The sequence below is a fragment of the Camelus ferus genome, chromosome 20 (assembly GCF_009834535.1).
Source record: "Camelus ferus isolate YT-003-E chromosome 20, BCGSAC_Cfer_1.0, whole genome shotgun sequence".
NCBI lineage: Eukaryota > Metazoa > Chordata > Mammalia > Artiodactyla > Camelidae > Camelus > Camelus ferus.
This window is the reverse complement of record NC_045715.1, coordinates 29,605,576-29,629,268: the sequence shown is the minus strand read 5'-3', so window position 1 is coordinate 29,629,268 and position 23,693 is coordinate 29,605,576. Positions and strand designations below refer to the sequence as shown.

At 55.3% G+C, this 23,693-nt stretch overlaps 1 protein-coding gene across 1 annotated transcript; it reads right to left on the bottom strand.

Annotated features, from left to right (window-relative positions):
• Positions 1-6,480: 6,480 nt before the first annotated feature.
• VEGFA (vascular endothelial growth factor A) lies at positions 6,481-23,301 on the bottom strand. Its single transcript, XM_032463522.1, has 9 exons — positions 23,107-23,301; positions 21,351-22,484; positions 18,306-18,354; positions 15,021-15,217; positions 14,149-14,225; positions 13,757-13,786; positions 11,838-11,909; positions 10,578-10,709; positions 6,481-8,415 (listed from the first exon to the last, which is right to left on the bottom strand). Exons 1-9 carry the CDS (start codon positions 23,299-23,301, stop codon positions 8,394-8,396), a joined length of 1,908 nt encoding a protein of 635 aa, XP_032319413.1. The 3' UTR covers positions 6,481-8,393.
• Between the last annotated feature and the right edge of the window lie 392 nt (positions 23,302-23,693).

Below are 23,693 nucleotides of genomic sequence, written 5' to 3'. Positions count from 1 at the left end.
TGAAGAGTCAGCAGCTCCTGGAGGGGATCTTGGGGTCATGGGACTCCCGCCAGGTCAGCCCCTCACCCCCCAGCCCCTGGGGGCACATCCTGAGAAGTCAGATCCCTCAGCTGGGCTGGGAACCCTTACCCAACCTGGCGGCTGCCCCGTGACCAGAAGTGGTGACCTCTGTCACACTTGTATACGTGAGAGCCCTTGTGGGTGGCTCGTGCGGAAGAAGACCTGTGACCCGGCATCTTGCTCTGGGCAAGAGTATGCAGCGAGGGTGTCTGCCAGGGGCCAGCCTCAGGGGCCCAGCAGGCCTGGAATCCAGGCGCAGCCATTCTCCCTCTCTCTGTGTCCCTCAAGCTGGACAGAGATAAGCGAGGATGGAGCAGGTGGGAAGCCCTGGGGAATGAAGCAGAGCAACCTGGGGTGGGTGGGGGTGGAGAGTCTTGGGGAAGCCAAGAGCAAACAAATATGCAAACGTCCTCCGTGAATTATTTCCCCAGAAGTCATCTTCCTGCTGCCTCCCCAGGAGAAGGCAGCTCCCAGCTCTCAAAGTCCCAGGGAAAGCATGCTTCTCCCTGCCCAAGTCCCAGAGTTCCCTCCCCATAGCTATACCACAGACCTGTCCGCCAGAGATCCTGGAGCCCTCCTGGGAGGGCTTCTGAGATGGACCCTCCGGAGGGCCTGGCTTGCATCACTCCTCAGCGGGGGAGTAAGGATGCATACTTGCAAAAATGGGTATAAAACTCAGTCATGGTATTTCAGTTTAAAAATTAAAAAGTGAGGAGGAAAAAACCAGCCAAATTATACTAAAGTAGGAGAAGAAAAAGGCATTGACGTGGGGACTAGAAATAACAACATAATTATAATGACCATTGTGAGCACACCCTACATACCTGGCACTGTATTGGGTACTTTCACACATCACTTCCTCGCCTCAAGCTCACAATACAGGTGTGATTTTCCCCATTTCAGAGATAAGAATGTTGAGGCCCAGAGAAGTAATTTGGCCAGTGGCAGACCCTTGATTCTAACCTAGATCTGTCAGAAATCCTGGTGGGGCTTGGGGCAGCCAGATGGGGCTCTGCAGAGACAGCAGGCAGGGCATTGGCGGTGAGGTCCCTACAGGCTGGCCATCACCACACTTTCTGGGGGACTTCCAGCCCCAAGATGGTTGCCTCAGCTACAGATGGGGTGGGGAGTGGGGACATGGTCTTCTTGCAGGGAGCCTGAGGAGGTGAGAAAATGGGATTCTCAGAGGAGACAGGCAGAGCCCCAGGAAAGGGAGAGGGGGATATGTGTTGGCATCTGCCCCACTTGGAGCCAGACACAGGGACCGTCAGGGGATGTGTGGGGAAACACCAGGGCCCAGGCTGGTGAGCTATCATTGGCCCATAGCAATACAGAGAGAAGTCCCATGGGGACTGTAAGTGTGTGCTGGGAGAGGAGGGAAGGTTACAGGTCCCAAAAGGGCTCATCAAGCACCAGTATCCAGTGATTCCAAACATCTAGAGCAGCTGAATGAAGGCAGCGGGGTGCCTTCCTGAGAATGGTTTCCATCTTAATCAACAAAGCAATGTCTGATGGCAGGGGCTGTCTCTCCTCCCTCAGACTAGAAGCTCTGCAAGGGCAGGGAGCACCCGAAGGCAAGGGCCTTATTGCCACCTTCAGGGAGCTCCTGCTTCAGCGTAAGTACTTACACTTTCTTCACTGACAGACTAACCCTCCAAAGGTAAATGTAACCTTTTAAAATCTGTTTCAGATCTCAGCTGCCTCATTCTGAGGAGACCCAGTTCTGGCCTCCCCCCCACCCCATAGGCACCTCTACCCAATGGGTCCTTTTCCTTTGACTCCCCACTCCCCTTGGTTCTAGCTCCTCCCTCTTCTGCATCACTCCCATCACCCCCTCTGCAGATGCTCAGCCAGGCCCTATCTTTGCCTTGCATTTTCCCTTTCCAAGAAGATTATAAATATTTACTTATTCCTTCTCTGCCCTCCCCTGTTCCCCCTGTTCTGATGGATAATGTCCTGGGATGCAGCTGAACTGTCTCCCTCCCAAGAACTCTGAGGCCAACATGGTGGGGCCTCCCAAGGGTCATCTTGTCTGGCCCCCGTCTTTAGGCTTTTACTTGCTAAAGCCAGCCCAGGTAAATGAGAGCCCATTCCTCACCAGGACATAGCACGTGTGGCTGCTAGTCCATAAATGCTGGAGGGTGGGAGGGAGGAAGGAAAGGAGATTTCATAGCCTTTTCTTCCAAATCTCTGGTGCATCTCTCTCTGCCAGTTCTTCTCAGCCTCTAGCCTCTCTCCCTCACGCTGCAGGTGAGGCCCACTTTCTCTTGGTAAGACGTCAATAATACTGAGTTGCTCTCCTCACTCTAGAAATGTGGACAATACTTTGTCCTGCCTGGGTCAGCCCTTGCCCTGAGTCATCTCAGCAGGTCAGACTGCTGGTCTCTGATTCATTTATAAATATCCTTCCTTCCTTGAGCCTCCCTCCACCCCGTAAGACCATCATGCATAGAGTAAAAAAGCCTTATGGATGGGAAGGGACAAAGGTCTTAACCCCAGAGAAATGACCATTTAGTTAGATGGTTCAGATATGATTGGTGGGAAACAACCACCCCAAAATGTCCACCGTTTGGAACAACAACAGCCATATATTTACTCACAACCCTGTACATTTGAGCAGGGAATGGCTTCTCTCTCCTTTATGTGTTGTTGCAAGAGTGGCTCATCTGGGGCCAGAGAATCCAAAATGACCTCACTTACATACCTGGGGCCTCAGCGTTAGGCGGTTGGAACATCTGGGGGCTGCCTGAGCCCCTCTCTTTCTTGTTACATGGCCTTTCCCTCCAGCAGAGCTGTTGGACTTCCGTACAGCATGGCAGCTGCCTTCCAAGAGGGAAAAGATAGAAACTGCAATGACCCTGAAGGCCAAGGCCTGAAAGTCCCAAAACATTTGTTCTGCCACATCCTCTTAGTCAAAGCGAGTCATAAGGCTAGCTCGGAGTCAATGGAGGAAAAGCAGACCATACTGCTTGTAGCACGCAGGCAAAAGGGGTGGAAGAACTGTGGCTGTACTTGCCCATGGACCACCACAATGGTATTAACATATGAAACCGATCCAGAATCACTAGCTTCTATGTGGGTCCACCCAGCCTCCTTGCAGGAGGGAGGAGAGTAGGCTGGCAGGTTCCTTGGAGAAGCAAGTACTCCAAAGGCCTTTGGGGCTGTGGCCATGGTAGGTTGCCCTTTAGGAAAAAGGGGAAGGGGCTCAGGCTGGGCAGAGCAGAGTTAGGAAGGAGCACTGTATCTCTAGAGAAAACAGTGGCCAGATCAGAGGTGAGAGTGTGAGTCCCACAGAGGGGAGAAAAGCTGGGACAACGTGGCACTGGGCCTTGAGAGGTCCTTCGGGAAGGCTGCAGGGGGTGTATGAGCAGATCTTATACAATCGGGGGATGCAGCATGTTCATTTTATCCTTTCTTCCTCCATAGTCTATTTAAAGACCCTTTCTCCCTTCCAAGGCTGCGTGTTGCAATCCCTTTCGTGCTTAGGTTTCCAATCTTCTACTGATGAGCCTCAGCCCCTGGAGACCTCTCTTGCCTTGCCTTGCCTTACCACACTCAGGGAAATCTGTATTTCAGTCCTGGGTTTGGCCACCACCACATCCTCCCCCTGTCCCACTTTTCTTCTGCCTGTTTGTATTCAGTCTAGATGATTCATTTTTATTTCTTGATGTTCTGCCCTAGCCTGGGGCAACTGTGGTGAGGTGGGAAGAGCACTAGACTTGGAGTCAGGAAAGCTGGTTTAAATTCTGCCTTGGCTATTTACTGGCTCTGTGTCAATTTGGGCAAGTTATTTACCCTCTCTGAGCCTCACTGCCAAGCAGAAATAATGAACCCTATCTCCAGGGTGGCTAAAAGAAGGAGACAAGGCCTGGCATAGATGATGAGGCCTCTGTTCCTAATCCCCACCACCGACTCACCCAGCCCTGCTCAAGTCTGCACCTACTCACAAGCCCCTCTACCCACCACCCCCACCAGTGCCAGCACTCACCAACCTCCACAGCCTTGGGTTGAAACAAACCCTCGGTCACCAGGCCTCAGTTTCAACAGTGTCAGGCAGATAACAAATGTTTATTGAGCATGTACTATGTTCCAGGCACCACTCGAAGAGCTGGAGATACAACAATGAACAAAACAGATAAAAATCTCTGCCCTTACATTGCTTGCATTCTAATAGTTGAGGGAGGCAAAAGGGGGAGTAAATTTTAAAGCTACCCTGTCCAAAATGGTAGCTACAAGCCACGTGTGTCTATTGAGTGCTTGAAATGTAGCTACTCCCAATTGAGATGTTTGATAAAAGCAAAATACACATCAGATTCAAAGACTTAGTACCAAAAAAAAGGTAAAATCTCTCATTAACCATTTTGATATTGATTCAATGTTGGAATCTTTTAGATATGTTGGGGTTAAGTAAAATATGTCATTAAATTAAATGTCAACTGTTTCCTTTTACCTTTTAAAATCTGGCTCCCAGAACATTTAAATTATATATGTGGTTCACATCATAGTTGTATTGGCCAGCACTGTTCTAGAGTATGTTATAAGGTAGCATGTGCTATGGGAAAAAAAAGAAAGATGATGAAAAAAGGACCCTGAGTGCAGAGGGATAAAGGGGTATCAACGGTAAATGCAGTGGTCAAGGTGACCTCACTGAGAAGGTAACAAGACATGAAGGCAAGAGAGCCACACATGCTACATCTGGGGAAAGAGAGCTCCAGGAAGCAGGGACAGCCTGTGCAAAGGCCCTGAGGTGGGAGCACACCCTCTGTGAGCAGAGAAACTGGTGTAGCTAGAGCTGAGTGCTAGGTGTGGGGTAGGGGTGGGATCAGAAGCCATTGAGTCGGGGAGATAGAAGCAGCTGAGATGGTGCAGGGCCTTTTAAGGCCATTGTATGGACTTTGGCTATTTCTCCAAGTAAAACAGAGTCTTCAGGGTTTTGAGCCAAAATGTGACATGATTCAGCTCACATTTTAACAGACTCACTCTGGCTGATGAGAATTCTGGCGAGAAAAGAATCCAGGAGGCCCGTTGAGAGGCTCAGGCAAATATCCACTTCGGATGACAAGAGCCTGGACTCACAGAGCCATCCTGCAGATTCAGTGTTGACCAGCACAAGAGCTGCAGGTGGAAAGTGCTTGGAAAACGAGCACTTAACTCACTTAACTAGACCCAAAGCTGTGTGAGGGCAGGGACTGTACAGTGTGGCCAGGAGAGGCAGGGGGTGCCCTCCCAGATCAGCCACTGGCTGTTTTCCTGGAGGACTACAACAGCCTCCTCCCTGCTGGGTTGCTCCATTTAAAACCCCTCAGCTGCTAGGCTCTTAGCACCATGGACACTGCAGGCAGGGTCTATTCCTGCCTCTCTCCCACCTCCATCCCCTCACCCAGCCCCTGGATACCCCCTCCATGCTTCTGCTCACACTGTCCCTTCTGCCTGGAATGTCACCTTCAAGCCTTCCACCCTCCCCTGCCTGTTCTCTCTCCTACACATGCTTTACGGGGCAGCCTAGAAGTAATGTCATGAGCAGACCCCCTAGACTCTACCACCTCCAATCCACCCCCTCCCCCAAGCTGAATCAGATGCCTCCATCACATTTGATGTATTTTCTATTCGTGAATGTATAGTTCTGTCTCCTCACCTATCCACCTTCACCAGATCTTTAAGGGGTGATATTATATCTTATTCATAACGGCATCCCTTGCCCTGGCGCAATGGCTGATGGCTCAATAAATACAGTTTGAAAGACTAAGAGGCTAGAAAAGTGGATTTGGAAGCACTGTCACTAATGCCAAAGACCCAGACAGCTCCCATCCTCCCCAGGTCTGCAGGAGAGAAGGGCCCAGGCAGCAAGGCGGGGCAGAGAGTCCCCTCAGGGACAACCAGAGCTGAGGGTCCACCTTCCAGAGGCTCAAGGAACCTCTGGACTATGTAAAACTAGAATTACTCCCTGGGTCACAGGCCCCTAAGAGCACCCCCTTCCCACTCCTAACCTATTACAGCCAACAAGGCTCCAGAGCCAAACACAGACCCCTCCTATCCCCTGGGCAGCAAGCTCAGACACATGACCAGTTCCTTCCCTGAACAAGGGACAGTGCCTGGATCACGTGATTCCTGAAGGCAGCCCTATTCACTGCAGGACCCTTGGCTCCTGCTGAGAAGCTGTCTCTCCCTCCCCCTCTTCCAGAACACCCCTCCCCTCCTTTCACAGATGACAGAGGATGGCCGAGCCCCCCCAGGACTGGCCCAGCCAGAATGGAAGGACTCTGGCCCCCAGCACAATGAGATGGGTCACCCGTATCCTACACACCTGGAACCCCTTTCCCATACCTCAGACAAATGCCATGTTCCCCAAGGCAGGAGGGAACGGGGGCAGGAGAAAGTCTGGAAGAAGGATTCAATGGAGAAGGAGAAACCAGCAGGAGCTTTGAGATCAGAATTAAATTCTTTAATACAAAATGCTTTTTTTTTAAGATATATCTGTATTTCTTTGTTGTTGTTTAAAAATAAATATGTACTACGGAATATCTCGAAAAACTGCACTAGAGACAAAGATGTGATGTTAATATCTTTTCCCCCACAATTATTACGGATAAACAGTAGCACCAATAAATAAATGATAACAAATATTAAAATTAAAAAAGGAGAGAGATTTAGTATGTAGAATTCTCTATTTTTCCGTTTTGTTTTTACATATAAAAAACAGAATAGCAATGTCTATTTTATCAGAATCACATATATACATAAACATATATATATATTTATATATATATATACAAACACAAGTTGCCAAATATATATATAGTATGTAGATGTATATTGAAACCTTATTTCAAAGGAATGTGTGGTGGGGAGCCAAGGGAAAGGGGAGGCCAGAGCTGAGTGTTAGCAAAATTAAATATCTGTTCAGGACAAGCTAGTGACTGTCACCGATCAGGGAGAGAGAGATTGGAAACATGAATTCTATACACAAAGACCAGTACAAATAAGAGAGAGCGAGAGAGCAAGAGAGATACATCTCATAAATAGTTGAAATTAAATATTAACCAAGAATACTGAAAAAAACCCTACTCTTTAATTAAATTAACTGTTTTAATTTCTAATTAAAAAGGGCTATTAAATAAGTACCGTATATAAAACACTTCTCTTTTCTCTGCCTCCAGGCTGGGCACGGGGATCCTGCCCTGTCTCTCGATGCCGCGGGAAGGGTTGGGCTGGGGGACAGAGGAGGGTTAACCACTCACACACACACAGCCAGGTCTCCTGGGGGGACAGAACTAGTGGTTTCAATGGTCTGAGGACATCTGGCCCTCCTGGGCTGCACCCAGGAGGCCAAGCTGGGAGAGGGCCAAGGCAGAGGGCCATCCCTCAGAGGACGAGCTCCACCAAAGTCACTCTTTTCTTCGCCGAGACATGTCAGTGGACTCCTGGGCATCTCGGAAGCAGGTGAGAGGAGATGAGGGCTGCCCAGGCTCCTGAATCTTCCAGGCAGTGCCCTTGGGGGCAAGATGCCCGTGCAGCACATGAAGGGGATCCCCAAAGCACAGCAGTGTCCCGAGGCTCCCCAAATTCCTGGTCAGAGCCAGCGTCCTTGTCCCTGTACCTGTCGTCCATCATTCTGTCCATCTGACTTGGGGTAGAGGCTCGGGGCCAGGGCTGGGTTTGTCGGTGTTCCCAAAAGCAGGCCAAATTTGCCCCCGTGCCCTGGCCCTGCACATCTCCCAGGCAGGGGAGGGGACCCTGGCTTCCCAAAGAGGGACAAAATGACGATGCCAGAGTCTTCCCTCTCGTCCTCTTTCCTGTCGGGATCTGGGTGGGGACATTCTCCTCCCAACTCAAGTCCACAGCAGTCAAATACATCCAGTGAAGACACCAATAACATTAGCAATGTTAATTTAAAAAAAGAATATATATATTTTATATATATATAAAATATATATATTTATTTTTATATATATAATATATATATATATATATATATATATATAACACGTATGTATGTGGGTGGGTGTGTCTATAGGAATCCCAGAAATAAAACTCTCTAATCTTCCGGGCTCGGTGATTTAGCAGCAAGAAAAATAAAATGGCAATCCAATTCCAAGAGGGACCGTGCTGGGTCACCCGCCCGGGAATGCTTCTGCCGGAGTCTCATCCTCCGGACCCAAAGTGCTCTGCGCAGAATCTCCTCTTCCTTCATGTCAGGTTTCTGGATTCAGGATTATTCTGTTGACGGTGGTGGTGGTGTGGTGGTGGCAGCGGCTGTCAGTCACGTGTCAGTCTTTCCTGGTGAGACATCTGGTTCCCGAAACCCTGAGGGAGGCTCCTTCCTCCAGCCCGGCTCACCGCCTTGGCTTGTCACATCTGCGGGGAATGGGAAACAGAGGCCGGCGGGGTTAGGGCCAGGGGAGGAGCCCTGGTGGGGAGGTCGCAGCCTCCCCTTCCTACAGCCCAGCGCTGGCAGCAGAGCGGAGAGGAGAAAGCACAGCCCTGCCTCCAGGAGCCCCTGCCCGAGGGGCCTCTTGTGAGCAGCAGCTCTGCCCAGGGCTCCCAGTCTGCCCTCTGGAGCTTACAGTCTAGATGAGACAAAACAAGGACATGAGGACATCTCATCACAAACAACAAATGAACATGTACCAGAGAACAGTCCCTACTGGACATTTAAGAACTGACAGGTGAGCAGAGTTGGACCAAGTCAATCAGCAAAGTGTCGACAGAAAGAGGTGTTTCAGCTCAGTCTCTACAGGGCTGGTTTGGGGGAACGAGTGGGGACAGCAAGGGATGGGGCTTGTGCAGAGGTCCAGCTGGGACAACGGATTGGAAGGGAGGTGCTGCCTGGGGGGGAAAGTGAGGTTCCAAAGGGAGGGGGAGCCAGCAGGGCCTGGGGCCCCGGGAAGGTGAGGTACACGTGTAGCCTCCCTCTCCACACCCTCCATCCCGGCCTCAGCCGCAGGCCTCAGGTACGAAGCTGCCTGTCCTTTCCAATATGCTATTCCACTTAGGGCAGGGGAAGCAGAGGGGATGCCTAGAACTTTCCCATCATGGCCCTGCCCCTGGGCTGCTCGCCTCCTACCCACCCCACATAAGGAGAGAGCAGAGCAGTTCCTGACCTTCTGAGAGCCTGGGAACGGGGATCCTAACCCTCCAATTTGGGGACTGAAACTCCCCCATACAGCCAGGTTAGGGGGTGGGTTGGGTAACTTCACTTCACTCAAGTCACTGCAGACATCCCCCACCCCATCTCTGCAGAATAATCACCATGGTAACCCTAAAATGGCAAGTCCCTTATCTTCTCTGAGGCCCCCAGGGACATAGATACCCCTCATCCAGCTCCAGAGTGAGGCAGAGCCCCCCAGCTCCAGCACCACTGTACACTTCCTGTCTTAACATACTGCCAAGACCGACAGAACCCCACACCAACACCTCAGGCCCTGGCCCCCAGTATCATCTGACACTCACAAGCCACAGGAATGTGGGGGACGGGAAAGACAGCCATACTCTAAAGACTTTGTTAATGAATGAGGCATCTGGACTGGCCAGGGGGCACCCTGGCCCTGCCAGGAATCCCCATAAAAGCTCCTCCCCTCTGGGTGAAGCTTATGCTGACCCAGAGGTCTCCTGCCTTTGAGTACAAGCCAGATGGGTATAAACACCAGTCAAAGCATCAAAAGATTGTCAGCCACCTGTCACAGCCATGTGCTCCTGCCTCCACCCCTGAACTCAGACGTGTATTCACACATGCACTTGACGCTTCCTTGGTCCCCAGTGTGAACAAGGGACAGGGGTACAGATGTCCTGGGAGAGGGGAGGTGTCAGACAGGTGAATAAAAACCAGGCCCAAGTGTGAGGAGCTTACAGTCTAATATTAGGAAAGTAGGCAGGCCCGATCCCCCTACCCATCTGGGGGCATTTGGAAATATGTAGGCCGTTTGGGGCATTGCTGTGCCTATTGGAGTACTAAGGGTCCCTAGTGTCCCCTGAGGTTACATATCCTATCCACCCTAAATCAACAGCCAGAACCTGTGCCCTCCAGGACCCCAGTCTGAGGACGGACTCAACCCCTGTCCCCATGGAGAGACACTGAAGGAATGAGAAATCCAGTGGTACAGACCTCAGACAAAGTGGTGAGGACCGCAACTGTTTGCACTTTGCAGAGGCAGCACCCCCCACGCCGGGAAGGGCCCTCCCTATTAGTAGCAAAGGTGGTAGTAACAACATCAGGACCAACAGTCACCACGAGCAGGACCACAGGACACAACACTCAGCTTGCGTCCACACCACCACATGAAGCCACACTGGCCTGCCCACTCAGGCGACCAGGGCAAGATCTGAACAGGCCCTGCCAGGCCGGCCAGTGCCTGCCACCCAGCGCAGGGACAAGCAGAGAAGACAGCGGTCACCAGGCAGGCAGCTAGAAGCCCAGCAAGCAGCTGGCCCCTCTCAGGTGTGCTCGCTCGCTCTCTCGCTCTCTCGCTCTCTCGCTCTCTCTCTCCCCTCTCTGACTTGCTCGTCCTCTGGGAACCAACCTGCAAGTACGTTCGTTTAACTCAAGCTGCCTCGCCTTGCAACGCGAGTCTGTGTTTTTGCAGGAACATTTACACGTCTGCGGATCTTGTACAAACAAATGCTTTCTCCGCTCTGAGCAAGGCCCACAGGGACTGCAAAAGGCAAAAGGAAAGACATCTAAGCTAGAGCGTCAGCAGAGAGAGAGAAAAAAATCCATGCAACACCCCCTACCATGTCGGCAGCGGCACCCCCACCCAGCTCTCGGGCCCCCACACCCTTCCACGCCCTGGAAGGATCCGATGCCACAGCAGAAGACAAGAGAGAGCGGCGGAAAGAGGCAGCACTTGGCTAGGAAGTCTGCCCGCAGCAAGAGGCGGACACAGGCAGGCAGAGAGTGCAAGGACAGGGCTGTCGTAAGGGGCAGAGCTGTCCCATGGGCACAAGTGCAGATCTCGGGCCATGGGGCCCCAACGGCTACCACCCCTGCAAAAGCACACCTTTGACTCTCTACCTCCTGGGGATGGCAATCGGGCCACCTTCTCCCTGTGCGAGGGCTCGTGCCCAGGCCTCTCCACCAAAGGTGGGCTGAAGCAAGGAGTGATGGCAGGCTAAGCCCAGAGGCAGGGTCCACAGGCCAGGCCACTGGTGACCACAGGGCCCATGACAGGCCCCCCCCCACAGTCTTGAACCTGAAGGAAGAGGCTGCCCTATGGGGAGGCTTCTGTGGGTTGGGCTGGAATAGGGGGCTGCCTTCCAGAGGCCCCAAGTCCACAAGGAGGGGCTGCAGCAGTGCTTGACCCCACCTCCTCTGTCAGCCAACAACAAGCTGCCTCGTGCCATTCGCACCCCTTCCTCACGACACGTCTGCCCTCCCCACCAGCCTCAGCTTCCAGACAAGTGTGGAAGCCTAGAGCAGTGGAAACCAGTTGGGTGAGCAGGCATCAATGCCTGGCACCCGTGCCAACATGGGCCCGCCACCAGTGCCCAGTGGGTGAGAGAAAGGCGGTGCCCAGCCAAGCCAGAGGCCCCTCCCTGAATCCTCCAGGCTCCCTCTGCCCATCCACCCACCCCCCAATCCTGGACCAGCCAGGCCACCACCACGTCTACCCATCGGTGCCAATTAGTGGAGCGAGAGTGAGAGAGAGACACTACGGCAGAGGGGAGGATGGGAGCCAAGGCGAGGGGGAGGGAGGGAGACAGGGTTCCGGGGTCCTGCAGACAGGAGTTTGATTGGGGGCCAGGGAGGCTCCAAGGAGTGAGACAGCGGTGGCACCACGTACACGCTCCAGGATTTATACCGGGATTTCTTGCGCTTTCTTTTTTGCCCCTTTCCCTTTCCTCGAACTGATTTTCTGGAAAATAAAAAACAGAGACAGACAGAGAGAGAGCAAGGGGGAAGGGGAGAGGAAAGGAAGCAGTGAGGAGGGCAGGGACAGGACATGTTCTGTGGCATGAGGCTTGGGGGGGGTAGGCAGGCTCCAGGGAAGAGCTTGCACACACGCACACACACGCAGGATGGGGCAGCAGGCGCTCAACAACTCCTCCTTCTCACATTGGCCACCCTTGGGGGACAAACCCAGCCCCCAGCCAGGCTGTGGGTGCGGAGCAGAGGCTGGGCGGAGAGTACTGGACCCACAGGCCTCCACACTCATGGTGTCTCCTAGTCCCAGGCAGGGGACAAAGCCTAGAGGGTAGGCTCTTTGCCCAGCATCCCTGAACAAATCTGACCCTGAAGGTCAGGGGGCCATAAAGGGAACACCTGAGTTTAGGGAGCAGATCAGAGACCTGACTTGATGAGGGTGTAGGGGACAGGGACACAGTCTGTGCTCCAGGCACCTTCTGCCTTCATTTCCATGTACAATGGTGACGGGGGTCCCTCCAGGGCCAGTGTCGGCAAGCAGCTACATTGGGAGCTGGCACAAAACCAAGGGTGGCACATAAAAGGCGCCAGCCAGCTCAGCCATAACCTGGGCTGAGAGGCGGGCCTGGGTGTCAGAGCCCCAGGCAGGAGGCAGGGTGGGGTGGGAGTTAGGGAGGCGTCAGGAGGAGGGGCCTGGGCGGCACTTGGCAGGGCATCCTCTTTCCAGCCTGTCAAAGCCTGCTACACCATCTCACCAGACACTCTCCCTGTGGGCAAGGCAGGCGTTTGGGGAATGGGAAAGGGGGGCAGGCTGAAGCCTGTCCCCCTCAAGGGAACCAGTGCTCTCCATACCTACCAGGCCCAGAGAATGCCCCTGGGAACATCTACCACAGGGGAGAAATGAGGGGGAAGGGACAGAGGAGAGGGGTAGGTCTGCTCCCTCTCAGGAGAAAGTACTGGAAGGTAGAAGGGCTTCACTCTATCTCACACACACGCACATGCACGTCCACTCTCTCTCTGAGCCTGCTCTCCCCAGTCACTGCTCTGGCAGCCACAGCAATCCTGGAAGCTGGGGACTTAGGGAAGAGACAAAGGGTTGAGGCTTAGGGGGCTTCAATGTCCCCAGAGCATTGAGGGCAGACAGGATGGTGGGTGGGGGAAGGGCAGAGGTGCTCTCTCTCAGTCTCTTCCCCTGCAAGGCTCATCCCCCATGTCAGCTGCTTGCCCCATCTTGAAGGCTCACCACCCCCAGACCTCACCCTCCACACCATCCTGACCCAACCCTCTACACTGAGCCACTGGAAAATTCAGAAAATGACCAACGTTCACCTCCTGCTCCCTGGCCAAGAGGGCTGAGCGTCTCCGGCCTGCCTCACTCCCACAGGAGGGCACACACTAAGAAAACACCCTAGCCAGCCCCAAATCCAACTGCACCACTGCAGCCACCAAAAGAGGCCATTTCCTCTGACACACAAAAGCTGGCCTCTCTGTCACCCACTCCCTCTTCCTGCTTTGGGCAATGGGAGGCTGGAGCAAGTCAAGAGCCAGTGACCTCACCAGCCCCTGACACACCAAGATGGCGAGTCCTGGCCAGGAATGGCCTGGAGACACATCGTCTATTCCAAAGGAAGTTCCAGGCACCAGGCTGGGTTTTGTCACTCATTCTAGAAACATAATCCTGGAGTTTGCTCCATCCCACTGCTGCCACCACAAGTCCCCGTGAGACCAACTCTCAGACCCAGTGAAGCCATCAGACCCCCCTGAGAGAGGAAGCCAAGAGCCCCAAACCAAGACAACCAGCCAAGGAGAGGGAGAAGAGCTAAAGTCATGGCCACTTACTTTTCTTGCCTTGCTCTGTCTTTCTTTGGTCTGCAGAGGGATAGAGAAAGAGAAAAGAACAAACTGAGAGGGGTTCAGATGGCAATGGTAATGATAACAATAAAAACAATAATAGTAACTTAACACAGTATATAAGATAAACCAGTACAGTTTTAATCTCTCGACATATAACAACTCACTCAATCCCTCTAACAATGACAGGAGGTACATACTATTATAGTGCCCATTTTACAGATGTGGAAACTGAGGCACATTGGAGTAAAATTGAAATGCCCGTGGTTATACAATTGGAAGGTGGATATGGGCTAACAAGTGGAATGTGCTTAACCCTGGCACAGAGCAGGCCCCCTGCAGCCATTTGCTAAACAATGAATCTGTCACTCCATCCTCACCTGCATTCACATTTGTTGTGCTGTAGGAAGCTCATCTCTCCTATATGTTGGCCTTGGTGAGGTTTAATCCGCATAATCTGGAGGGAAAGGAAGCAGATCACAGAGGTTAGTGACCCAGCCAGCCATACCCAGGTGGGACACCCCCATGGCTCCTGCCACTCAGCACCCAGAGCAGGGATGGGTGGTGGAGGTAGGGGGACCAGGGGCTCTACCAGAAAGAGCCTCCGGCCCACCCCAACTCCCCTCGCCCTGCTGACCTCAAGGAGCCCCTGCTCCTCTTGAGGGCAGACGCAGCTGCAGGGTTGGCCAGGCTGGGAATTCGGGTCCTGGGTTCTTGCCACTCCCCATCCCTCCCCTCCTGTCATTGCCTCCAGGCCTAACCCTACCCCTAGTAGCTACCCAAGAGCCACCCACACCTCCCTTGGGTCTTAGGTCTCTCTCCCATCCCATCCAGGATAAGATGTGCCCCATCACCAGGCAGCAGCAAACTGGCTTTTTTAACCTTCCAAAGCCCAGGCTCATCCAGCTTCCCAAACAGAACTCCCAAGGAGGGAGGGCCCTCTTCTTCCAAGAGTGGAAGGAAGGGGCTCCTATCACAGGTTTCAACCCCTTCCCGAGCCCAGGGGGCAGAGCTCAGAGAGGAAGAGGAAGTGTTCAGGGCTTGCTAGAAAACTTGACTGGGAAATGCAGTATCTTTTCTCCAAAGAGAGCAAGACCCGCACATCCCGCTTAGACTGACTCAGGAGCAGGAGCTAGGCAAGGTAAGCCTGGCTCCTTCCTTCAAGAGCTGCCCAGGAAAGGACCCAGGGCCATCTGTTGCCAGCCTAATGCCTCCACCGCAGCCCCTGCCCCCACTTCCCACAGGTACGCACCTGCATGGTGATGTTGAACTCCTCGGTGGGCACACACTCCAGACCTTCATCATTGCAGCAGCCCCCGCACCTCATCAGGGGCACACAGGACGGCTTAAAGATGTACTCGATCTCATCAGGGTACTCCTGGAAGATGTCTACCAGGGTCTCGATTGGACGGCAGTAGCTGCGCTGGTAGACGTCCATGAACTTCACCACTGCGTGGGAGGGGTGACGTATGAGCCCAGCAGGTCCCGTAAGAGGTGGTTGGCCCCTATTTCTACCCAGCTCTGAAAGGCTGCTCCTTTCCATGACAGGTACGTGCTATAGGGTAAGTCCTTCCAAAAATCTAACTTAAGTCCCTCAGGCTGTGGTTAAAGTCCTTCCCTAAGTTCTCCACCACCAACATTAATGAAGTCGTGTTTTTATTCCAAAGATCACATGGTGCTGTCAGGTTCTGAGGGAGACAGCCTGACACATCTGACCCCCCTGACTCACCATGACGGTCAAGCCAATCCCAGGGTCAACCCTGAGTGTGAGTATAGCTGTTGAGGGTGCTCTAAGCTTCCAGTGAAAGGAGGAACAGTCAGCTTGGCAAACCTACTCCTCATTTCCCTCCAACCTCCTCACAGCCACTGCCATACCAGTGACTGACAACCACTCAATGAGCACTTCTTATGCACTGGACATGTACACAGCAGTCCACATATGTCACCTCAAACAATTCTCCCACCATGGTACTAAGAGGTTCTAGTAGGACCCCTACTTTACAAATGGGGAACTAGAGACTCAGAGAGGCTGAGTAACTGGCCCAAGGACACACTGCCAGTAGGTAATAAAGTCAGCTCCGACATCAAAGTCTTCCCAAGCCAACATCCTGTGAAATAGAGGGGAAGCATCAGGGGCACTCTGCCATCTGTCAGCCCTCCCCCTAGACATGGGCTGAGGAGGTGGTGGGCACCGGCACAGAGACCGGGTCTGCCTGGAATCAGCAGGTGGCTGTGGACAGGCACACTTCACTAGCCCTGCCAGCCACCGATAACCCCACCCAAGAGGGCAAACTGCTTGCATCATGGAAAAAACGGTGCTGCCACTGCAGCCACAGAGTGTTTCTAGAAGCTGATCTGGAGGGAGACCAGGGTAAAGACAGCTTCCCAGGCTGGCCGTGGAGCCTGGGGTGCACCGGAGCATGAAGGAGTAATTCTGGGCCACAGGGGCGGGGCCCTTGAGAATAAATAAAGTCAGGACTCCGGAATGACTACTCCAAATTGTGGCCTGGCCTGCCACTCCCCATCACACCCCCTCCCCCAACACCAACACCACATAGCAGTCCTGTCCCTGAAATGAGTTTCCCCTGTACAGGAGGGAAGAAGCAGCACCCTGGGCTCTGGCCAGATTTGGTGTGACCTTGGGCCCGTTCCTCCCTCTCGGCCTCAGACTCTGCACATCTGTGTAAGTGGGTTGGGCTGATCTCTAAAGACACTGAAACAGAGGCTGAAGTGTAGGGTTTTGCCTTCCGTTTCCAGCCCTAAGAACAAGTGCCCTTTTCTCAGCCCAAGTGACATAAGGTTTGGAAGCCCACCAAGGCATCTGAAGTGCATACCCTCAGCTGCCTCTCCCCAGAGGCCACAGCTGAGCCTCCCCTGGCTCCTCCCTCCAGAGGAGTGAGGGAAGATGAGCTAGTGGATTAAGGAGGATGTGGGGGCTGAGGGGAAGAGGGGGAGGCTACAGGTGTGAAAACAGGAAGGAAAACAGTGTGGACTCCTAAAGCTAGTCCCTGGCCTTGCCTGAGGTCTCTGCTTCCCCATCTAGACAATGGGCATAGAATTTCCCCCCTACAAAAGGGTTAAGATCAGGCGTCTTCAAAATGAGTATAAACAAGACCAGGGATCTGAAGAGGTCCTTTTCTAAGCCAAGTCTATATTGAAGAAGATGACTAATCAAGAATTCTTGACCTGACACTTCATCATGGTTGGGGATAGAGGTGCCCAGGCTTCGGGGCCACAAGGACAGGAAAGCAGAAGGGCCTGGGCCATGGTGGTTGGTAGCTGAGGGTAAAAAGGCCCAGGGTGGGAATTCCTTGGAAAAGCTCCCTGGAGTCCCCAAGGTCCTTGGGAGGTAGAAGGGGGCAACTTCAGCACACCTTTTGCACCCTAGCCACTGCCTCCAAGGAAAACTGTTCTGCTTCCACAGAGGCATGGACACACATACACTCCCTCCAACTTCAGGCATCGTGGTTTTCCTTATTTCTCCAAGACAACCTTCTCCTCAGCAAAGACCATTTGACTTGCCTCTTCCATACCACAGAGAGAGACCACTGGAGCCTGAGAGGGGTGGGTGCACACTGAGAGCAGAGGACTGTCAGTGTCACAGGCCATGGAGTGGCTGGGAAGCGAGGCCCTGGGTCAAGGAAAGGGATCCCAGGTGAGGAAGGAGGCAGAACCAGTCAGGCTTCACCAGCGCAAACACTGCCCCTAGCCATACCCTGGCCACTGGATTTGGGTCAGCGAAACTCGCCTGGAGGACCCCAGGGCCTTCAAGACCTCAGAGTGGAGTGCTGGGGGAGTGGTATCGGGTATGCCTACCCCCAGGCTGGAACAGAGGCCACATTCAGTGGTGGGGAGAGCCAGGGCATCCCTAGAGAAATGGGAGGATCTGTACTCCAAACCGCGGCAAACAAAAGGCAGGCTGACTGGAGCTGGGCAGAGGGGCGGGGCTCCTGGGAGCTACAGCCAGCCCTCTGCTGGACCAGGAGGGAAGTTCACACGTACCCAAACCTGCTCCCCAGGAGGGCAGGGGGACGCCACAGGACTTTCTCTCTTCACCCCCAAAGGAATGCAAAACCCGGGGAGGGGTTCCATGAGGCTGGGCCCTCTGCACCTCCAGCTCACACACAGCCAGCAATCTGGAGGGCAAGGGTCCCAGCCCCCACCACACAGATCCCACAGGTGGGACCTGACTGGATTGGAAGTGGAATGAAATATCCATCCTCCCCTGGGAGCAGGGGGGACAAGGGGCCTCCCTTGACATCTGGGATCCTTGAACGCTATCTGTCTTCCTGGTCTATGCTCACAGCTCACTCTCCAAATAAAATTTTACTGGAAAAGGCAGAAGAAAAAGACTACAAGTCCTATTTCTAGCAGAGATCTGAGTAGGAGACACAGATTCCTACAGAATGAAAGGGTTAAGCTGTCAGCACTCACCTCTTCCTTCTCTGATCCCCAGATTCCTGTGTCCCTTTCCCACCACTGAGCTGAGAAGGAACTGGGCCTTCCTACCCACCCCCTGAGGGGTCAAGAGACTCACCTTCATGAGGTTTCTGCTCTCCTGCTGTCATGGGTGCAGCCTGGGACCACTGAGGACAAAACAAAGAGCGAAGAATGGAAATGAGCAGGGGCAGGGTTGCACTGGCCCAGCCACCCCACCCTTGCTCCTTCCTCACCTCCTCCCAGCCTGAAGCCTCTGGCTTCTCCAGGGCTTCTGTATGGAACAGGGGACCTCTGGGAGCTCCCCACAGCACAGAGCATGCTGACCACCCCCAGACTGCTCCAATTCTGAAGCCAAGGAAGATAAAGACTGACCAGATATTGGAGTGTGGGGAGGCTCAAAACACAGGAGGAAAACCAGAATGCTGCACTGTCCAGGTCCATGCCCCTCCCCCACATTTCCCTTTCCCAGGTCTCACTGGCCCCTTGCTGAGAAGTGAAGCCTCTCAGCCCCCCTGACTCCCTGGTCCAAAGCCACAGGTAAGTATTAAGGTCAAACAGGAGGACAAATTTGGACTGGGGCAGGAAGGAAGGACTGGGGGCGAGAAAAACAACATGGTGACCTTCTCCTGCTGACATGACAAATACCAGGGTGAGCTGGTGCTGGGGAGGGAGGGGGGTGCGGAGGACCGAAGGGCACCAACCACCCTCCCCCATCCAAACTCCTCTGTCCTCAGGAATATTCAGCAAACCCCAGGTTGTCCAGAGGGTAAAACTTGGGAGGAAACCCTGGGGAGGGGAGGCCCTCAGTTTTCCCTGTGCACAAATCTCCCCAGAGCCTAAATGTATCTCCAAAGTCCCGGGCCTCGCATTCCCACCTTGTTCCCTGGTTTCTACTCCCTCCCAGAATGAGGGGGTCCCAAACCCCTCTCACCTGCTGGGCACCTTGCTCAAAGGCAACCAGGGAAGCCTTTTATGCCTTACCGCTGCCCAGCCCCTAGGGGGCCCCCTGAACTACGTACGCCTGAGGCTGCCAGGTCCCTCCCCACCCCCTTCAGATCATTCCTCCCCTCCCCAGTGCCTGTGAAGGTCAACTAGCCCAACCATGTGGACCTGACAGCACCCCACAGGCAAAGGCTTCCTCCAGCCCTTCCAGGGGGTCTACAGGTCTCACCAACAGCCCATCCCACCTGCACCTCTTTGGTGGTGGATTCTGAGCAACAGAGCTGCACTCTAGCCCACAGAACTGCAGACTCCAAAGAATCTGACAGTCTGCCTCTCTACTTCCCACACCTTCCCCCATGAACCCCATACCCCCAGCCTTGCCCCAAGGTTCCCAGAATCCCAGCTGGAGGGCCTCCCACTGCAGCTTCCTCAGGGACCCCCTGGAGTGCCCACCTTAGCCCCTCACCCTTCTCCATGGCACTGCCTGGCTTCCCTCTGTCAATATTCTCCCTATACCCTCCACTCCTCCTGGGCCTAAAAAAGCAAAGGGGACAGAAACTTCATACCCTCTCCAAGGCTAGGGGGCACTGGGAGGGGCAGTTCTGGGCGGGGAGGGGCCAGGTGCCCTTCTCTGGGGGCCTCTGAAGGTCACAGTGTGGCCAGGCGGCGGGCCTCTCCTCCCCCTTCCTCCCCCTACTTGGAGGCCTGGAGCCAAGGCCTTTGTGCCAGGGTCTGAGGAACGCTGGGTGGCATCAGGGACCCCAGCCCATTTCTTTCCTTTTGCCTCTCTCCAGAGGTACTCTGGCTGAAGGAAGAGCGGAAAAAGACCCCTTAGGTGGTTTTGAGAAGCAAGCTGGGTGGCCAAGTTTGCAGTTCCAAAAAACCACCTGCTCCTGCTCCTGCTCCAACGCCCATTTCAGCAGAACAAAGTGTGTTTGCGAGGCTGTCAGGAGCTCCCTCCAAAGGTTCCGGGAGGGCTAGTCCCACACTGCCCGAGGCACAGCAAATTTCAAACCATTTTTCCAAAAAGTGTAAAGTGGGATAAAGACACTTTTTAAACCCTCCCTTAGGCCACCCCCATAAAAGCTAAAGCACAGATCACTCGGAAGTGTGGGGGAGGGGAGGGCAGCAGGCTGTCACCAAGTCGGGACTTTAGGTAGAGTCTCGACAAAGCACTGAGGTGGGCCCTGGCACCCCCGACTCCTGATAGTGATCATTCTTTCCCTGGACTCTGGGACCGGAGAGGGGTTAAACAGATCTTAGCAGAGAGGAGTCAAAAATAAAGGGGTGGCAGGGGCTTCTCTTCGAGCTAGGGAGGAAATGGGAAAGGGGCGTCAGGAAATTCTTCTTAAGAGGGGGTTAGGAGCTGGGGACAGCGGGAGGGATAGGGGTGGTTCTCTGGATCCTTCCGATGGGGCTACCTCGAGAGGTCACCTTCCCGCAGAGGGCCAGTGGGGGGAGGGGCGCCGCTCGCCGCCCCGGGCTCCCCGCTCGGGCCGCCGCGGCTCGGGGAACACGCGGCCGGCCAGGCCCGGGCTGATGTAATCGGCTCCGCGCCGCGCGCGCCCGTCCGGGCGGGGGAGGGCGGGCACCAAGCGGGACGCGAGCTGGTACGGGAGGGGGTGGTGCGGCGCAGGTGGCCCGGTGGAAGGGGGGGTCCCCAGCAGCAATCCGCCCCAAAACTTTTCCCCAACTCGCGTCGAGGGCCGCAGAGATCGAGCGGCAGTGACAGCAAGCCCCTTCTCTCGCCTGCGCCCTGCCCCCTCCACGCTCTCTCCCCTCCCCCGGTCCAAGGTCCGAGCCGCCCCCGCCATGCCGGGCTCCGACTACCGCCCCCCGCTGCCCGGACTTCGGGGACCAGCGGCGGGGAGCAAACTTTAGCCGCCGGCTGCAGCACAAGCCCAGCCCCCTCAGCCGTCTCCTCCGGCTCCCGCCCTCCGCTGGTCGGCCCAGATCGTACGTGCGGTGACTCCGGTGGGTGGGCAGGGCCCGCGTGGGCGGTGAGACTCTATCCCGGTGCCCTCCCACCTAGCGCGCGCCCCCTCCCCCTACACGTACCAGGATAGAGGGGAAGCCGCGCGCCCGGTGCCCAAGGACCCGCGTGGGACACGGAGCCCCCACGCGCGCGCTCGCACGCACGTCCCCAGCCGGGATGGGCGCTCTCAGCGGCCCGCGGCGCCAGCCGGGCACAACCGCTTACCTTGGCATGGTGGAGGTAGAGCAGCAAGGCAAGGCTCCAATGCACCCAAGAGAGCAGAAAGTTCATGGTTTCGGAGGCCCGGCCGGGGCTGGCGCGGCTAGCGCTCCCTCTCTGGCTCGGGCTGCGGGGCCGCCCGCTCTCCTCAGCGCCTAGGCGGGCTCCTCTTCCTCCCGGAGCCAAGGCCCGGGCCAGGGCCTGGGGCGCGCGCGCGGCTGGAGCACTGTCTGCGCACACAGCCGCCTCACCCGTCCATGAGCCCGGCTTCCGAGAGCCGAGTCGCCACCGCGGCCCCCTCTCCTCTTCCTTCTCTTCTTCCTCCTCCCCCTCCGCCGACTGCGGCTCCTCCCGAACGGAGCTAGCACTTCTCCCGGTTTCGCTCGGATCTGCTGCCCCGAGGCGGACCACGGCTCCTCCGGAGCGAGAACAGCCCAGAAGTTGGATGAAAAGTTTCAGTGCAACACCGCGAGCCCCGACCCCCTCCACCCCGCCTCCGGGCGCGGGCTCCGGCTCCTGCCCGCGGCTCGCGGCCGCGTCCACCGTCGGCCGCCGGCCGGGGAGGAGGTGGGCGCTGGGGCGGGGGGCGGTGTCTGTCTGTCTGTCCGTCAGCGCTGCTGGTCCGACGCGGGATCCCGAGGGGGAGGGCTCACGCCGCGCTCTGGCGGTCACCCCCAAAAGCAGGTCACTCACTTTGCCCCTGTCCTCTCGTTTCTCGCTTGCCCGCGCGCGCTCTCTGACCCAGTCTCTCTTCCTCGACTTCTCTTTGGAGCTCTTGCTACCTCTTTCTTCTCTCTGCTGATTTCCAAAATCCGAAGTGATTTGGGGGAGTACAGGAGCAATCTCCCCAAACGGTCGGCCGGATTTAGCGGGGAATGGGAAGCCAAAATAAATTAAAACGGGAAAGAATACTGTTTTTAAAAATGTTTCGGGAAAAAGGAGGAGGGTAAACCCTGGGTAAATGAATATCAAATTCCAGTGCGGAGACCCGTGGCTGGTGACCCCGCCGGTTCGTCCCCCTCGCCGATGCGTCTCTCCGGACCGAGTGCAGCTGCCGCCGGCTCCACTCACCACCCGCGCCGCGGCCTCCTCGCAGCCCGGCTGCCCCAAGCCTCTGCGCTCTTCACCGCTACCAGCCGACTAAAAAGAAGGCCTGGCTCCTCCCCCCGACACGCCCCTGGAACGCCCAGGGGCGGGGACAGACTCAACCTCAGCCCCTTGCGTCCGTCCCCTTCGCGCGCCGCTTTGGCCCCTGGCGTTGCGTTCGCCTAGGGGCACTGAGGGAATCCTGGGCCGCCCCCCACCACCTACCCCAGCGAAGGGAAATCTCAAGCCCCACCAAGGTTCACAGCCTAAAAATGACCTATCCGCCCCTCTTTGCCTGGAGACGCCCACACCAGCGCGGTATTTGGGAGATGGGGGGAGTACAGGAAAGTGAGGTTATGTGCGGACAGGGCTCGAGAGCTGTTCCCTCTATGCTGGGAGTATAGAAGTGGGCAGGGGTTTGGAGGAGTCGGACAGGGACGGATGGAGAGAGAGACACTCAGATCTGTTGGAATCCTGGGGTGGCCCCTGGCTTTCTCCCCCCAGCACTCTCAGCTCCTCCGCAACACACACTCACACGCGTCCTCACTCTCACGCAAGACTGCTACTCTCCCAAGTTCACCCAGCTTCCCTGTGGTGGCTGAGCGCCCCCTAGTGACTACGGACGGTCTGCACGCCTCTGGCTCACGAGGCTTCAGGAAGAATGGAGGGAGTTTACCCCTGATCCCCCCATTTCTGACCTCCCAAACAGTGGCATGTTTGGGACTCGAATGGCCTCATATGCACAGAGCCCAGTGCTGGGCATAGGGGGCACGATGTATTCATCTGGACAATGTGTCCCTCTATAGCCCTCATCAGGCCTGCTGACATCAGAGTGAGATGCACCCAAAGGGCTGGAGTGACTGGGGTCCATCGGGAAGTGTTCAGGGAGGTTCCCTTGGGGAGAAGTATTTGGCACCGTGTTTGTAGGGCTGAGAATGGGAAGCCGTGTGGTTCTGGGGTTAGTCAGTGGCCCAGAGGGAAGAGGACCTGTTGGAGCCCACGTATGCACTGTGGAGTCTGGCAGAGCCCAAAGGGAGAGGCAGCTGGGCAGACAGAGGCCCTTGTTCCTGCTCCCCCCTCCACCCCAGATGTTGCCAGGGAACTGAGGCCAGGGGGCTGGTGGGGGCGGATGGAGGCCAGGGCCTGAGTGATGATTCAAACCTACTCACCAGCACTAAGGAACGTCTGTAGGCCAGCTGCCCAGAGCTCCCACCAGGCCAGGGGCCAAGGCTTCTATCAGCCCCAGTCCAGGCTCACAGCTCA

Bases quoted from the DNA above. Each gene is read 5' to 3' on its own strand.
- VEGFA (XM_032463522.1), bottom strand. From the start codon at position 23,301: ATGGACCCCAGTCACTCCAGCCCTTTGGGTGCATCTCACTCTGATGTC. The intron at 22,485-23,106 runs GTAAACTCCCTC...CCTTCTTTTTAG, and splicing joins CAGAAATGGGGGGATCAGGG to TCGGCTGGTAGCGGTGAAGA. The intron at 11,910-13,756 runs GTAAGTGGCCAT...TTTATTTTCCAG, and splicing joins GACAGAGCAAGGCAAGAAAA to AAAATCAGTTCGAGGAAAGG.